At 39.4% G+C, this 17,006-nt stretch overlaps 1 protein-coding gene across 6 annotated transcripts in view; it reads right to left on the bottom strand.

The window, feature by feature from the left end:
* Positions 1-1,942: 1,942 nt before the first annotated feature.
* EPS8 (EGFR pathway substrate 8, signaling adaptor) overlaps positions 1,943-17,006 on the bottom strand; it is a 148,919-nt gene continuing 133,855 nt past the window's right edge. For all 6 annotated transcript variants that reach the window (XM_081130070.1, XM_081130073.1, XM_081130071.1 and 3 more), the window contains exons 19-22: positions 12,957-13,185; positions 6,318-6,498; positions 4,941-5,070; positions 1,943-3,234 (exon numbers count right to left, since the gene is read on the bottom strand). In XM_081130070.1, the coding sequence (XP_080986196.1) occupies positions 3,121-3,234; positions 4,941-5,070; positions 6,318-6,498; positions 12,957-13,185 (654 nt within the window). In that variant the 3' untranslated portion in view covers positions 1,943-3,120. The remainder of the gene's footprint in view (positions 3,235-4,940; positions 5,071-6,317; positions 6,499-12,956; positions 13,186-17,006) is intronic.

Genomic DNA, 17,006 nt, shown 5'->3' with positions numbered 1-17,006 from the left:
GCACCAACACCAGACAGTGCCTCCTCCAAAGGGTCTGAGTCCAAGCTTCTTAGGGGCCTTCCTCCAGGCTTCCTTTGCTCCCCTAGCTCAGGGGGTGGAAACTGCTTCCTATTATTTCTACCTCTGTGATGTCTGTGTTTTTCCCCCTATTTAACCAATTTTAAAAAATTGATTTGAGAGAGAGAGGATGGGAGGAGAGAGAGAAACATTGATGTGAGAGAAACATCAATCAGTTGCCTCCCATAGGCACCCAGACTGGGGATCAAACCCGAAACTTTTTGGTACATGGGACAATGTTCCAACCACCTGAGCCACACCAGCCAGGGCTGTTTAACCAATTCTTTTTTATTTTATTTTTTTCTCAAGAGAGAGGAAAGGAGAGGGAGAGGGAAAGAATCATTGATGTGAGAGAGAAGCACCGATCAGCTGCCTCTCGCACGCACCCTGACCAGGGATCAAACCTGCAAACCGGGTATGTGCCCTGACCAGGAATCGAACCTGTGAACTTTTGGTGTACCAGACGATGCTCCAACCAGCTGAGCCACACCAGCCAGGGCTATTTAACCAATTCATTACATTAAATACTGTTTAAATAACAGAGACGAAAGATTGTTCCCTATTAGGCAAAAGTAAAAATTCTTTATTATTGTATGTACTTAATATGTACAGAAGAGTAAGTACAGAGGTTAAGTAGCCCGAGTTGGAATGGGTTGGTTATTGAGCTTTTTGGTTTCAAATCCATTCCTTTATTCTCATCTTTGTGATTTGGGGCTTTGCCCTGTGGGTGCCCATTAGAGAGTCTGCCCAAAGAGTGTGCAACAGAGAAACCAGAAGCTGGAGGGGAACAAGGGCTGTGTCCCTTTTGTTTTACTTCCTGTTCCTATCAACCTCACCCTAGTAACGGTTCTTCATTCCATAAGCAGTAATTGATTCCCAGTTGGTTCCAGTTGCCAGTGATTTGATTTTCCCATATTCCCAGAAGCAGCGTCATGTGTCCTCTCAGAAATTTGAGGACCAGCTGGCCAGCATGCTTTCCCCGGAGGTCTGAGTCCCAGCTCTATGGATCTGCTGAACTGTTCTCTCAGTTGAATTCTTTTCAGAATTCCTGACACAACAGTACCAGTTAGGCTGTGCACCTTCCTCAGAGGTTTATTTACCAGCTGTGGAGTCTTTCCTCCACACTTCACAGGTACCAGTGACCAGACCCCTCAGATGCCTGGATCCAAACTCTCCCTTCAGATTCTAAATTCCATCAATCCCAACTCTTTTCTCTGTCCCCACAGCCCTGAGGGAGGTAACTGCTTCCTGCAGTTACCACCTCTGTGATATTTTCCTCTGGAATTTTATAGCATAAAGACATAGTTATAAATTATACCAGTTCTTTTAATATCAGATGTTATATTACACTCAGTTTCTTTTAATTTTTCTTTTGTCTTATCCTTAAATCTTAAGGTATTTTCAATAAGGGCTAAGTGATAAATGTGTATCAGTGCCTCTGAAATGGAAAAGATCTACAATAATTCTTCATCATCCTCATGTTTGTTTCACTTTATCTAAGGGGCAATGTTATGGAGAGATTGGAAAATGGAAAATGGGAAACTCCCATATCCCTCATGATTTGGGGAGAATTTCCTTGCTTATAAAATATAGCTCACAGAGTTATAGTAGATATCCAACAAAGCATTTCTGTGAAGCTCTTTGTAATCATAACTGCTGTGTAAATTTGTTTTTACTACCATGGTCAACTGTGACTAGACAGTAGAATGAGGAGATACTGAAATAAGAGGGGTGAAAAGAAGAGAAACAACTGAAGGTATTCTAGAGTGGTTTCTACCCACTCAAAAATACACTGAAAATCAGCTTAAAAAATAAAAGAGCAAGCCTCTGTTTTTCCCATTCCACTCAACCCTGATCCCCCGTCTACATACCACAGAGCCCTTTTGCCAATGATGCAGAAGCCATTTATTAACATACAGCAAATACTGTTTATTGCAGACTCTCCAGCTGACTCATGTGAAAAAGGCACTATGAAAATTAATGAATCTAGATAATCTCTCTAAATGGATTTATGTTAAAATATACAACATTCTTACATAACATCTGTTTTATATACGTGAAATAATATAACATTTAATGACAAAAATCGTGTTTCCAAAAATAACATTTGTTGAAGGTTAAGTATCTTTCTTTTCTATATCTAGAATCTTTCACAGGATTAACATACGTGTAAATTACGTGTTTCTTATTACCAGAAAAACTTGACACAGATAAACACATAAAATGGCCCCAATTTCCTTTTAACGACTAATATCAATATTCAGAACTGAGACCTTCATTAAGCAAAATACTGTAACTCACACCAATGCAGGCTACTTCCTGTGACATATTTTGAATATATATGACCTCTCTTCCACTTGTGCTTTCTCATATATAGGGACACAGAATGGAGAATAAGCAGAATATAAGCTAAATCAAAATACAAGCTATACAAGGAATTGTACTCAACAGAGCCATGACAAATAAAATGTCTAGGGAATGCTCCATAGGCTTACGCCTGCATGTTCAAGGCCGTGCTGTAATTTTACAGTTCATTAAATGTTTTGATTTTTAAAAACATGTTGGCATTAAGAACTTCAAATAAATCAAAATAGTCTGTCACTGAGTATGTCAAACAAGAGACCCAAGTAAGCAGAGACTAGCCTGAAGTAACTACGCCCTGAATGACACACCAGTCACAGGTGAATCTGGAATTGTTTAGATTTTGAATCATGGGTAGTATCTTTGTTTTACTGCAATACATAAACTCACCACTGTCAAAAATGCCTGCCTGTACACTGAGATGATGAAATAATTAATCCAATTAAAAAAATCCTCATCTTCGTTAAGTAAAGAAAATATTTCCCAAGGACAAAAAATTCAATTAAAAAATTTTCCATTTCAATAAAAAGAATGGGCCCAAAAGCAAGTCCTCTACTTATTTATGTTTGCATTGTTACTTTATGGCGATAAATAAAGTGTACCAAGAGATAAAAATCTGACATTCCCTTCATGGCTTCTTAAAACAAAGCACGTTGGAATAATGCCAAACATTTAAATGGAGCCTAAAAACAAAGAAAGAAATTAGTGACTGCTTCCCTCATCAAAAGATTCCACTCCTGAATCACTGGCCGCAGCACTGATTTTTTCCTGTCGTCTTCGCATGATTTCTTGCAGTTCAGAGCTGCCGTTGCTATCCTGAAAAGTAAACATAGTTCAGACAGGATGGTTACTGGTTTGTGCGGGCTGTAGGTCGCATCGACAGCTCGGGCCAAGAGTTCTCTGTTTTTCTTCTAATATCTCTTGGGGGAAAACTCAACGCTGCCCTTCATATGTGATGCTTCTGGGCATCACTAACATATCACACTGATTTTTTTTCCCATTTATATAGAGTCTTAAGGCATTCACTCACCATGCCTTTCATTTGAACATGATAAAGATTTATCAATAAGACATGTAGACAGCTCTAGATCCCCTGGGAGGAAGGAGATATGTGCATAATAAACATAATAAGATGGAAAATTATCAAAGAACTCTCGTTAGCTCAAGGAAGATAACTCACCCCCCATTAGGCTCAGAATATACCAAGTTTCCCTCCACAGGGTCTCACCCTCTAACTTTTCTCCTTTCCAAGCCGTCCTGCAATCCCTGTGCACCCTTCTCATCCTGCTCTTATCTTATCCAATCACAGCGTCTGAAAACACAGGTAAGTAATCTAATAAAGAACTAGATGCAAGAGAAGGGTGTGGTGGGAAGGGGGCTGAGGAAGATGAACCTCAGGTAGTCTCTGCCTCAATGCACAGCCAGGGGAACAGGAGCAAGAGATCAGGAGGAAGTGGGTAGTGAGGGCAAATGGCAATGATAGGGAGTCTGGACTAAGGGAGTCCAGCAATGTTAGAAATAGGAAACTTTTTATCATCCCCCTTAGGAAGTAATTCATACACTCTCAATAAAATTAGAATGTATTATAATGGTAACAAATTGCCTCGGAAAAGATGTAATTCCGTATTCACATGCAATATGCAAGGAGCCTGACACATACAGATCAATGTCGTAGGAAAAATTTCCAAAGGAAATAAAATTTTTCTGACTGAGAATAGTTACAGGGTTGTATTCATGAAGCTATTTTACTCTGAGTCGACAACTGAGTTTATATAATATACCTGCTAGAGACAATTATGTATCAATTTCACGCCCAAACCTAAATTCTTTCATTTGAGTCCAGGTATAATGCTCAAGGAAGCTATTAAGAGCTGTGAGATGTAACAGCTGGAAACTACTACCCCTACAAAGTCCACTTAAAGTAGAGTAAGGTGTTAGAAGCTTAGGTACGTCCAATCTAGGAAATATTTACTCCCCTGCTTCCCCATGGACAACTACGACTAAATAATTACTCTGTAGGGCTCCCTATATTCATATGTTCATGATCTCTAGCTATTACTATTTATATGTATAACCAGGCCTAAGACACACAGCTATGTTTTAAGACCTTATAACCTCTAACCTACTAGAATCTCCAAAATAAATATTAAAAACAGGCAAAAGAGCTCTGGCCTCTTAAGGCATTTGCTGGCTCAGAAGTGAATGTCGATTACTGTGTCAAAATGTAAATTCCTACAGAAATAGCTAATGCATATAAAATGAGAACATTAGGTTTTCATTAAATGTCCTAAAGAATATGCTCAAGCTTCCTGTTCCATGAGCATTTATAACAAATTAATCTCCCTGCAAATGGTCATTGATGGTCTCCAGTGACAAATTACAAAAGCTGAGTCAAATTTAATGCAGCTCTGTAAGAAAGGGAAATTGGCCACAATGGACATAAACAGATGATTCCAGAGCTTTCAATTTTCGTCTACACTCTTGACAAATGCACACCACCACCTCAGGTGGACGGGCCTTACCTCTAATGCAGCTTTCTGTACCGTGATTTGGTTAAAGACTCTGGCCCCTTCAGGGCAGACTGTCTTCAGTTCATCTTTATTGAGAGAGAAAAGCTGTGCACCATTTAATACTCCAAGACTATTGACAGTCCTGAAAGAGAAAGGAAAAAGAAACAGAGCGTTAGACACACTGTCTACTAAAAAGAAGAGAGAAAATTTCCTGTCCTGCTCTAACCCTTACAAGTGTCCCATGCACCGGAACTCATGCAATGGTACTATACTGCTTGGTCAGGAGATGACAGGGCCTGTCAGGAGGATGACCCTGAGGCTATGTAAGATGGTTATGAAGTGCCGGAAAGGAGCCAGTGGGTTTAGTATCATTATTGTTTAGGACCAATTCCTTGAAATTTGGTTTCATAGGGAAAGAGATAACTTTCTAGTAACCAGGTAATTGAGTAACCATCTCACATTTCAGCCGTACTGGGCAAGTGAGTTTCTAATATTCAAGTTCTTCGAATATGTATTAGTCAACTAGTTCATTGAAAGGAGTTCATCACCACCAAACCAGTACTACAGGAAATGTTAAAGGGCCTTCTTTAAGAAGAAGAAGAAGAAAAAAGATAAGAAATATGATTAATAAATGGCCATGAAAATGAAGGGAATCTTACCATGTGTGACAGCATGGATGGAAGTATAGTCAATAATATTGTAATAACTATGTATGGTCCCAGATAGGTACTGGAAATATCAGGGAGAATGCTTTGTAAAGTGTATGACTGTCTAATCACTATACTGTACATCTGAGACCAATACAAAATAAGATTGAATGTAAACTGTAACTGAAAAAATTTTTTTAAAGATTTAAAAAGAGGGTGTACTGAGACTCAAAATCAAGTACAGAGAGTCTTAAAAAAAAAGCTGTTAAAATAGGTAAATGAGAAACTTTACCATGGGTTCATGAAAGGAAAAGCCCTATTAGATTATGATCTATGACAGGTAATGTTATCTACTTTTTATTTGCCTGGAATCTATACCCTGCAGCAGGAGAGATTCTGCTTTGTCCTGCATGGTCTGGGGAGCCTGGCTAAGACCAGTCCCACCCTGTGCGGCCTGAGAAAGCAGACAGCAAGCTGCCAGCCTCAGCTGCTGACAGTTCACTAAAGGAACCACTGATGAGCAGACACCACCATTTAGAAAGTGGGGTGCCATCAAAGGAGAGTTATTTCTGCTTCTTCCAGTTCTTTTATAGCTATGAATTGCTACAGTCATTTCCTGAGCATGAAACAAAGGTGGCCTGGGCTCTCGCATTTCTAGGGTCATTTGTGACATTGTAGTGATAAAACTGAAAACAATGCGTGTTTACACATAAAACTGCACAGTATTCCCAGACAGACTCACACAGGGTTGAAGCCCTTTGACTGCAGCCACGTCTTCACGTCCTCCGGGGTGGAGTCGTAAGTGATATTGACAACTGGCACATTCTGCCGTGGCACATGGAACTTCTTCTGGGCGGCGCTCCGGCCAATGGTCAGCCTGTGGATGAGCTCATCCTGCACCTCCTCCATCTGGGATTTCCTTCCTGGGCACGGACATCGAGCAGGTTATTTCTGAAAACCCCTAATACATCTCACTCTCTGCAGAGCCTCAGTGCCAATAACCCTCCCACCCCACAGGACTTACAGTGACTAGCGTTCCATCCGTCTCTCCTGGCTCTCGTCCTCACTCAGTATAAACTCCACGATCAATTATTAAAACCACTCCCTAGCTTTCTCCTCTCTCTTCATTGTGCTCATCTGGCAAAACCCCAACCCTTGTTAAATCTAACTTTCTGCTGATTCTGTGCCTGCACCTGCCCACTGAGTATAACACAACAGTGCTGAATGATCTCATGTTAAATTCATGAATATGAATCAGCTGGGTTGTTAATGCTCTCTGACAATCACACTGTTTCCTTGGGGCAGTGGTCTCCACTGGGGGAAATTTTGACCCCAGGGGACATCTGGCAGTGGCCGGAGACACTTTTGGATGCCACAACTGGAGGTGGGGAGGGGGTAAAGATGCTACTACTATGTAGTGTGTACAGGCCTGGGATGCGCAAAACACTCTTCAGTGCACTGGTCAGACTCCTGAAACCGAATTATCTAGCCCCAAATGTCAATAGGGCTCAGGTTGAGAAATCCTGTCCTAGATGTGTAATTGCCCACTTTTACACATTTAATACTTTCTTTCTCTGCAAACCTCCAACACCTTTTACTCGATCCTCAACCTAAACTGATAATCTCACTTTCCTAATTTCTGAAAAATAAAAAGTTAGCAGAGAGTCTCCAAAGTCCCCTAGCAGCTGCCTTCCTGCCTTCCTCTGACACTAGAGATGAACCATTTCCATACCGCCAAGGCCAGCCACTCTATACGTGCACGAGACCCCAGGTCCTCTATTTAAATACTCGGACGGTAATGTTTCTGCTTATCCTGTGTTATCGATTTTCCTCTTTTACTGAATCATTTCATCAGCACACAAACATGCTATTATTTTCTTATTATTTCTCTCACCTTTAAATAAGCCCTTTCTGGACCCCATGCTCCCTCCCAGCTCCTGCCCATTTCTTTGCTCCCCGTTTAGCAAAACTCTCTGAAAAGCTGTCAATAGGAGCTGACTCCAAGTTCCGTTCTCCAATTTTCTCTGACATCCGTTGCAATTAGGCCTTTGGCCCCTTCCTCCACTAGTTTATTTGGCTAAACTCCAATGGTGGATTCCCAGTCCTTGTCTCATTTAATCTACCGGAATCATTTGAAGAAGGTGATCCCCCCGAAACACCTCTGTGGCCTTCAGGACACCCCTCTCCTGCTTTCCCTCCTGTCTCCCGGGCCTCTCCTTCTCAGTGCCTTTTCTGATTATTCTCATCTCCCCGCTAAGTCACCAGTGCTCCAGGGCACAATCCTGGGACCTCTTCTCTGTTGCACTCACTCCACCGTGACCACTGTGACTAGTCTCATGGCTTTAAATGCCACTGAAAAGCTAACAGCTACCACGATAATTTGTCCAGTCCAGGCTGTTCCTCGGGACTTTGGATCCATATAGCCAACTGTCTACTCGATGGATTGATTTACGTGTGTATACATATCTCGAATATACTGTGTCCATATCTAGACTACTTCTTCCTGAAGCCTGCTTTTATCCTAGACTTCCCAACTCAGTTAATGATAATTCTATTTTCCAGTTCCTGTGGCAAAATACCATGGAGCTATGCTGAGTCCCCTTTGTCTCCGATAACATCCAATCCATCAGCACATCCTGTTAATCCTAACATCAACTATACCGCAGATCCAACCACTCCGCTCTCTTTCTTTCCGTGACCAGCTTGGCCTCAGCCACCAGCCTGCTCACAGGTCTCCCTGCTTCTCTCCAACCCCCCCCCCCCCCCCCCCCCCCCCGCTCTTCATTCTTTCAATACAATCACTGAAATGATCCTTTTTGGCCTGGTGGGGTACAGGGTAGAGGGGGCAAATCATCTGTAATACTTTCAACAATAAAGATAATCTTTAAAAAAAATGTAAATCAAACATTGTGACTGTTGTACAAACCTTCCCAGGCGATCCAAATTACTCCCAGGAAAAGGCCCTCCACGACCTCCAACCCCACTGCTCTCCTCCCAGCCCCCCTCTCGCTCACAGTGGCTTCCGGGCTCTTCCAGTGTAAGAGCTCTTCCTGGAAGGCCCCTTCCCCCACGCGCCCCCTCCTTTAGATTCCCGTTAACACTGCAACCTCCTCCCCAACAGCACTCCCTAGCCATAGGCTTTATAATTCTCCAGACCACTTAGCACCTTCTAATTTCAATGTCAGCTTATTTATTCATCTATCTCCTTTCATTCAAATAGATGCCTGAGGTGAAAATAGTTTTGCCTGTTCTGTTTGCACTATCTGGGCCAGTGTAGGATTCAATACATAACCACTGAATGAATGAATGAATGAGGCATTCTGCTGCTGTTTTCACTAAGAGACTTTGAAAAACATTATTACCAAAGCCCTGAAATAATAAGATAAGAAAACGGATGCCGAAAAAGGAGAAATAAATGCGGTGTCAAAATCACATTGCTAATTAGTAGCAGAATTTAGCTAGAACTGGTTTTTCTGACTTCGACTCAAAGCCTTTTTATGACCAAAGTCATTGAAATTACCTTTGATTGACTTACGTGCTATATCTCTCCCTACTTATTTTATGTTTAAGGAAAGGATGCATATATGAACATATCTTTATGAGAAAAATGGGGAAGAAATAAACGTATGGGAAGGGGACTGATATATCTGTATTTTAAAAATACACACACACACACACACACACACACACACACACACACACACGTGCACAGATACATTATTTGCATATCATCTTCAAGGATTAGGCACAAAGACCTGATATAGGAACCCACTTAACTACTTAACTTGGCGTGTGGCAAGGACCAGGTCACTAAGGGAGCTTTCTGTGACCATTATACTATGATCCCCCCCTTCCCCCCTTCCCCAGGGAGTGTTTTAGAAAGCGTTAGGTGGCCCCTGGAAATAAGTGCAAGTGTGAAAAACTCATGCAGTGTTAGTTCAGTCTAATTTTTTTTAATGCTTCAAGGATTTAGGAAACTTTTTGAAGAAGTCATCAAAAGAAAATAGGAGAAAGGAAGGGAGGGCAGAGGGAGGGAGGGAGTGTGGAGGGTGAGGAGAGTGACGGGACTATTACTGACGGTCACGTGTAAGTAATACACTGCATGAGTTTCACTTTTAAATTACTACATCATGCTGCCATACAGCATTTGAGCACATCTCAAAGGAATGAAAAAGAAAAATCATCACTACACCAAAAGATTTATTTCCTTGTCTACTGCCTCAGCCACTGCGCGACCATCGCCGTGCGAGGCGCGATCGCCTGCCTTGGGGGACAAACGCCTCGCGACGCCCCCCGGCCTCTGGTTTCCACCGCGATGCTCTGGTACACAACAACAAACCGGACTAACTTTACACCTCTGTCTAAAATGACACTTCTGATTACAAAAGATTAAACTCAAATAATAAGGTCTAACATTTCAAAGGAATGGAAGAAATGCAAAACAACTAAAGCACCGATATCTTTAAAAGGAGAGGAAAACCTTTTTGAATCCTGCGATAGATCCATCTGAAAGCTCAGGTGACGCACTCCCAGCAGAGTCTGAGTAGGCAACCACAGTGCACTTCAGTGAGTGGAGTCTGCTTCTTGCTACTTGTTACATTTTAAAAACAGCCACCTTGGCTTTTTTTCCTTGGTCATGGCTATTTGGTAACTTTTTTATGAGTGAGCATTCACTTGACACCTCCTTCCATTTTCTTTTTATCGCAAGACTAGGCAGTAAGCAGAGAATACAGGTAGCATAATTGGCATATTTTGAGAGAACTCTGGCTATCAATAAACAAAGGTGTCTATCTGGTTCCAAAAGACTGCTGAGAAGCCCCAACATTCATACAGAAAGTAAAATGTTCTCCAAAAGTGCTCAAGCTAACCCAAAATACTTGTTTTATATACCAAAATCCCTCTTTTACTCATGAAAAACAGCCTTGAAAATGATGAGTCACAATTACCAGGAGAGTTTTCTATCTTTAAAGTATTCTAAGTATGCCTCTTTCCCATTAAGTTATTCTTAGTTTCTGAGACTAGGACAAAGAACACACTGTCCCAACCCACAGACTGTCCAAATGGAGACTGGGTGCCTATGACCTCTGATCCTAGGCCTGGAGAGACAGTGTCAAAGATTACTGTGCTGACGTAGCCAAAGGGGGAAATGTTATAAACTTGTGGCAAACATGAAGAAAGGGCAATAATTGCTAACAGGAAATTTTGTTTCCATAGGGAAATCAGTAAAAACATTTATAGAACTTTCTCATCACAAAACTATGTCTTTAGTGTCTTTGAAAAAATATAAACATCTTAAAAAAATACACACACAAAAATTTAGTAGCATATACTTATACACATTTACACACATTCATACACACAGAAACAGTGTTTTTTGCTGCAGAGTTCGTTGTTTTTCCAAAGCTTCATTTTTCCATTAGTTTTTTTGGTAAGGTCAGTTCAGAGGGAAGGGAAGTGGGGTGGAAAGAGATTAACGAAAGAACTTATATGCATCTATGCATAACCTATGGACACAGACAGTAGTGTGGGGACGGCTGGGGGGGGGAGTGGGGTAGAGGGGTCAAGGGGTGAAAAAATGGGACATCTGTAATACTTTCAACAATAAAGATAAATTTTTAAAAATCCATATCAAATAAAGAGGACAGTAGGAAAAAACCCCACACAATATAGATAAGAAGGTGATTTTTAAATTGGCTCACCCCTCAGGGGAGAGAGTAATGTATAAAATAGGCTTAGACTTCATGCATTTAACCAGAATTTCTAGAACAATTAAATAGAAGTAGTTTTAGTTGTTCTCTTTCTTTCTTAATTTATCAAAAATGACCACAAATGAATAGTTAGATGTGGCTGGGATTTACTGAGGTGAGAAAAACAGTAGGATAACATGGGAGTGAAAGATTCAATCATGCGGTTTTGAACTTGAATCTTAAGCATTAAATCTTAGCTATAAAGTTAATAGTTCAATACATGTATCAGGATGTCAGATGAGATTTTATATGAAGACAAACTTGGGAGTCATTCCTTTTCTATCAGTAGAGATGGTATGAAAAGACAGGGAAATACATTGATCCTCTACAGTAAAAGTATGTGTATGGAGAAACGAACCCAGAACTGAGCCCTAGGAGAGGCCCTATTGAGAGAAGACTTCCTTTACACACACACACACACACCCTTTATATACTTTTATCATAGTGCAGCTATAGTTTTCAAAAACTTTTAAGTATCAAGTATAGATAAAGCAAAGTAATTTTATAATACTTATAAAACATAATTTAAAGATTAAAGGGACTAGCTATATACAATAAGGTAAAGCAAAATAAAAATGATCTTAGAATTAGTTACCTCAGTTTTCAAATTATCTACACTGCTGTTCCCAGAACTAACAAGGATAATCCAAAGTTGGCCATAGTATCTTTTCTTTTTGTTTATTTAAATCTGTTTTTCATAGAAACTGTTCATGTGAAAAATCAAATTTAAAGTTATGAAAGACTAAAATTAAAATCTAAATCACATGAAATCTGAATTCAGAGATCAAATATGAAACTGCTATTGGCAGAATTATTATATTAAGTTAGTGTGTGTGTGTGTGTGTGTGTGTGTGTATGAGAATAGCAAATATGAGAAAAAGGAGCAGGGAAACTATGATGATGATACCTATGATGACATCAGCAAATATTTACTAACGCTTATGTGTCATATTGGTCAAAATCAATCAGGGCTTTCCAACCTCAGCACTGCTGACATTTTGGGCCAGATAATTCTGTCGGGGGTCGGGGGTGTCCTGTTCATTGTAAGATATTGCTAAACCTCCCTGGATTCTACCTATTAGATGCCAGTAGCATCTACCCAACTGTGACCAAAACTCGTCTCCAGAAAAAACCAGACGTCCCTGGGGGAGGGGGGTAAAACCACCCTACTGAAAACAACTCATCTAAGTGCATTATAAGCATTATCTCACTGAATCTTCACAACCACCCTATGAAGTGGAAACCATTATTTCCCCCCATGGTTCAGATTCTGAAGTATAGAGGGTTATTAAATTGTTGAAGGTGACACAACCAGGAAGTGATGTGTCACTATGCACACTCAAGTATGTCTGGCTCCAGATCTTCATTCAACCACCAAAATTTGTTGGAATATATGTAGAAATACACCCATTGGAGAACAGAGAGAGCTTCCTGTTTCTCAGAATTACTTGGAAGATAAAAAAAAGGGGTGAAAATCTTTGCAATCTATCAATTATCATGCAAGTATAAAGGACTATTATTTATATTTAATAATATTTAGTACCAGTAAAACCAATAATAAATAATATTTTACTTAGCAGTGCCTTTAATCTGTAAAATGAAGTGTGCATTTTCTGCCTCCCTGGGAAACTTACGGTCCACAGGAAGCTGTTTGTGTCTCTGGCTATCTCGCACAAAACTGCCACCACTGTCACTGGAGCTGCTGTTCTGACGGGTAACATTTGCAGGGACCTTTGACACAGGGACAGATGCTGGTGCTGGAGTAGTCGGTGGAAGGGGGACAGGAACAGGAGCTGGTGTTGGAGGAGGTGATGGAGCAGAGGGAGGATCAGTGGGTTTTGGACCATACTCCATCCTTTGTTTCTATAAAAAGACAAACAATTAATTTGAAATTGTAAAAACATAAACCTAGCCTAGGAAAACAAATTATAATTTGACAGGACATTTTTGGCTATTTATTTGTAAACTTACTTGCATTCCATAGCAAATCTATGGATGTATGTGTACACACACGCATCCACACACATCTCCAATCCTATATGATATAATAATCATTAAAAATCATCTTTTAAATCCTTTACATAATTGTTAAAAATCAAAATGTAAATTAAGGAGTCAAAAGAATATACCAAGAGGAAATAGTAGTGTTAATAACAGTAACAAATGTCAAGAAAACTAAATTTGAACTTGGAATCACACACATCAGGGTAGGTCAAAAGATTTCTGATTATTTATAAGTTCCATTAATAAAAACTTCTAATTGCACTGGAAGTCTAAATATCAATAACATAAAGCATTACTTATTTCATATTTTAAATGTATGTTATATTAAAAAATGTTTAATTTTGTTTAATTTGTTAAGAAGAGGGGCAATATTTCAGTATATAAAGGACTTTGCTTTAAGGTAAACAAGTAATTTTAAAATGCTGTTAATTTATTCAAGTAATAACCCTTTATGCCATCATCTTAATGCTAATTTATTACAATTAGATAATTTCCTTGTTAAAATGAGAATGCTGTGGATGAATAGCGATGAGGGTAATGGTATATATTTAACTAAGCAATGACGACTGAAACTCAAAAACATATGCTAGAAAAAAGGCCATGTGGGGATTTGGATTAAAAAGGTGGATGTGATAGGATACACAATAACTTTCAGTAACTTGTAAATCATTATAGGCTATAAGACAGTATTTATGTGTATTCCTCTTAAACCACACACAATAGTTAAAACTTTAAGCAAAATAATTTTAACTAATAAAAAACTGCATTAAAACAAGTTCCAAATTCTCAAAAGGCACTTTTTTTTTTTTTTGGCAGAGTCAAAGAAACAGAGCAATGGATTTATAATTTGTGTCAAGTCTAGATACCGCACTCACACAGCTTTAGTTTTTCTAAATTCAGGATTAGCAGATAAAATGCATAAAGCAGGCCTTTTGGTAATCTGGCCCTTTGGTTAGAAAAGTACTATTTACTTTTAATTTCTAAATTGGCCCAAATATAAGGTAACGGTGATTTTAAAAGAGGCCTCCCCAATTTCCACAGAGATCAAAACCATAAAAATACACACCACACACAAATCTCACCTTTAATTAAATCATTACTCAAAAAACAACACACCAACCATCATCATAGTCGCCTTCACAGCAAATGAGTAACACCTGTGGAAACCAGCGTGGGCGGGATCCTGGCTCTTTGCTGTTGTCTCTTTAAAAGCTACGACTCACCAGTCAGTGGGTGGAGAAGGTGGGAAGGGTATAAAGCAAAGATTAAAGCAGAACTGAGAGGTGTTTAGAATGCTGCTAGATACTGGAAGGAGGAAAGAGAGAGGTAGAAAGGAAGGGAAGGAACAGGGGGTTGAGATTCATGGAGCAAGCCACGGAGTTAGATGGAAGATCAAGGCCTAGAAACATTTCTAATATATTAAATAAAAGAGTTTATTTTAATATGATGATTATTCCCCACAAAACAACGTTCCTTTATTTGGGCCAATAAAATCTTTAAAGCAATCCAAGTACAGCAAACATCACCAAAATTTAATAATACTTAGCACACACCAAAGTCATCTGATTAAAACATATGCAATGTTCCCTTGACAGGAGTGTCCTTTGCACATAATTACATGAAGGGTTAGTGAATTCTCACAATAGGATTTCAAAAATGTCGGAGTTTAAATCGCTGTTTTTAAAGCTTAGACAAACAAAAAAATGCTATTAGTTCTGCATTCCATGATATGATTCATATTTTCTGCTTTCATAAAAACAAGGACAGCTAGAGTTTTGCTATCCATCAAATAATACTGTGAAAAACTGAATACACTGTGTGTTACTGTCACAACCAAGCCTGGAGACAGGCTCGCCAGATCTTGTGCCTTATTTCTTCCTCTCATTGCTATATAATGCAACTTCATCAGTATAACCTGCCAGAATCACAGGCCTAAATATTATATATATGTGTAGATTTGATCAACATACAGAGAAACTGTATGGAAATTTTTCATAAATCATGCCAGACATTTTATTTACTTGCATATTTTCCCCTTTTCTGGACTCTCTCTTCCTGCCTCAAGCTTCCAACCCCTGAAATGAAAAGGGCCAAACGTGTCTTCCTCAAATCATGACACCCTCTCCTGAAATGGCAGGCAAGTCAGCTTTTCTTTGGAAACTGACTTGACATTCTTGGTGTGGAGGAAAGAGGCTCAGTACTGACCCTCGGGTGTACTTTGCTATGGGCCCTCACTGTCTTCTCCACTCCCCTTTACCTGTCATCCAATGCACTGCTCTTCCATTCTGTGTTTCTTGGCTATTTTTGGTTGGAGGTAGAAAGCTGATGACTTACCCTCAACTGATGGAAAGTTTTGGAGGAGAGAACTGCCCCCAGCTTTCTTCTCCTGAACCAAGGGCACTGAAACTTCAAAGCTAAAAAACAAATCTTGACCAATTCCTCCTAGTTTGCCCAGGAATTTCTCAGTATTAGCACCGAAAGGCCTATATCCCTACACACCCTGCAGTTATGAGCAAACTGGGATGACTGGTCACCTTGGTGTTGACCTGTTTTTACACCGTAACTGTCGCTTCCCAACTCTTGCCTTTTATCTCCCACACACATATTTAAAGTTCTGTTTAATATAAAATCTGTCTCTCCTCTTTCTCTGAAATAAGTCAGAATTACTAGACTCCATGGAAAATTTACGTTCCTATTGATAATTAAGTCAGAATGAGTCACTATTCTTCATGCACTAAAGCTCAGTAGGAACTCTCCAGGATTAAAGCAAATTATTTGGAGATAAGCTCCTGATTCATGCAAGACACTGCTTCACGGGGGAAATTATGCAAGCAAGCCCAACAAAGCCATTAAAACTGAACTGTTCTTAAGAATTTAACCTACACAGCTTTCTTCTAAATTTGGTCTCTTTGGAACTCTACGGTGAAAACTAGGCACAGCTGGAACATTTGGAGGGTGTTAAGTCCAAAGATGGAATCCAAAAAATTATATTAACAAGAAGTGCCATGAGGGAGCGAATGTGGGTTACCTCAGACAGCTCACCGAGTAATTGCTATTAGGAAAGGAGAGCAAATCACATCACAGGAAAACGTTAACATGGGAGATAGGACTAAAATAATATCAATCATACTTCACATCAAATACTGGAAAATGTTAGCAAATTAGTTCGTGACAGAAAATTACCTGCCCACAAGTCAATCAGCGAAGGAGCTTGTAAATATACAATTAATTTCCACCACTCTTATCTAGCCAGGGAAAACTAATTATACAGACTCATACGACAGTATAAACAATCTAGAGTATTTCAGTAACTATTTGTGTATTAAAGTATTATGTTTCTAAAATATTAAGGTATAGGTTTGTCTTATTCTCACAGTTTATAAAGAATTTAAGACTAATTCTTCTGTAAAGCGGATTTTACAAAAGGAAGTATATATCTATGTTTTAGTGAGCTTTGGTTTTGAACTTGTAAGCAGTCTAAACAGGAAATTTTATAATTCTGCGCATGTGTATGTTGGGCAATAATTTATATACACACTTATATAATATAGAGAGGATTTGTGAAAATGTCTACATGTAAGGCAAAATAAAAAGTAACCAGCCTTGTCTATAAACCATACCTCTAATTAGTAGATGACTAGAGTGCTCTGAGCTGAATTTAAAACATTTTTAAAAAACTG

This window comes from Miniopterus schreibersii, assembly GCF_964146895.1.
Source record: "Miniopterus schreibersii genome assembly, chromosome: 2".
NCBI lineage: Eukaryota > Metazoa > Chordata > Mammalia > Chiroptera > Miniopteridae > Miniopterus > Miniopterus schreibersii.
The sequence above is the reverse complement of the archived record's forward strand: the minus strand, read 5'-3'. Positions and strand labels throughout refer to the sequence as shown.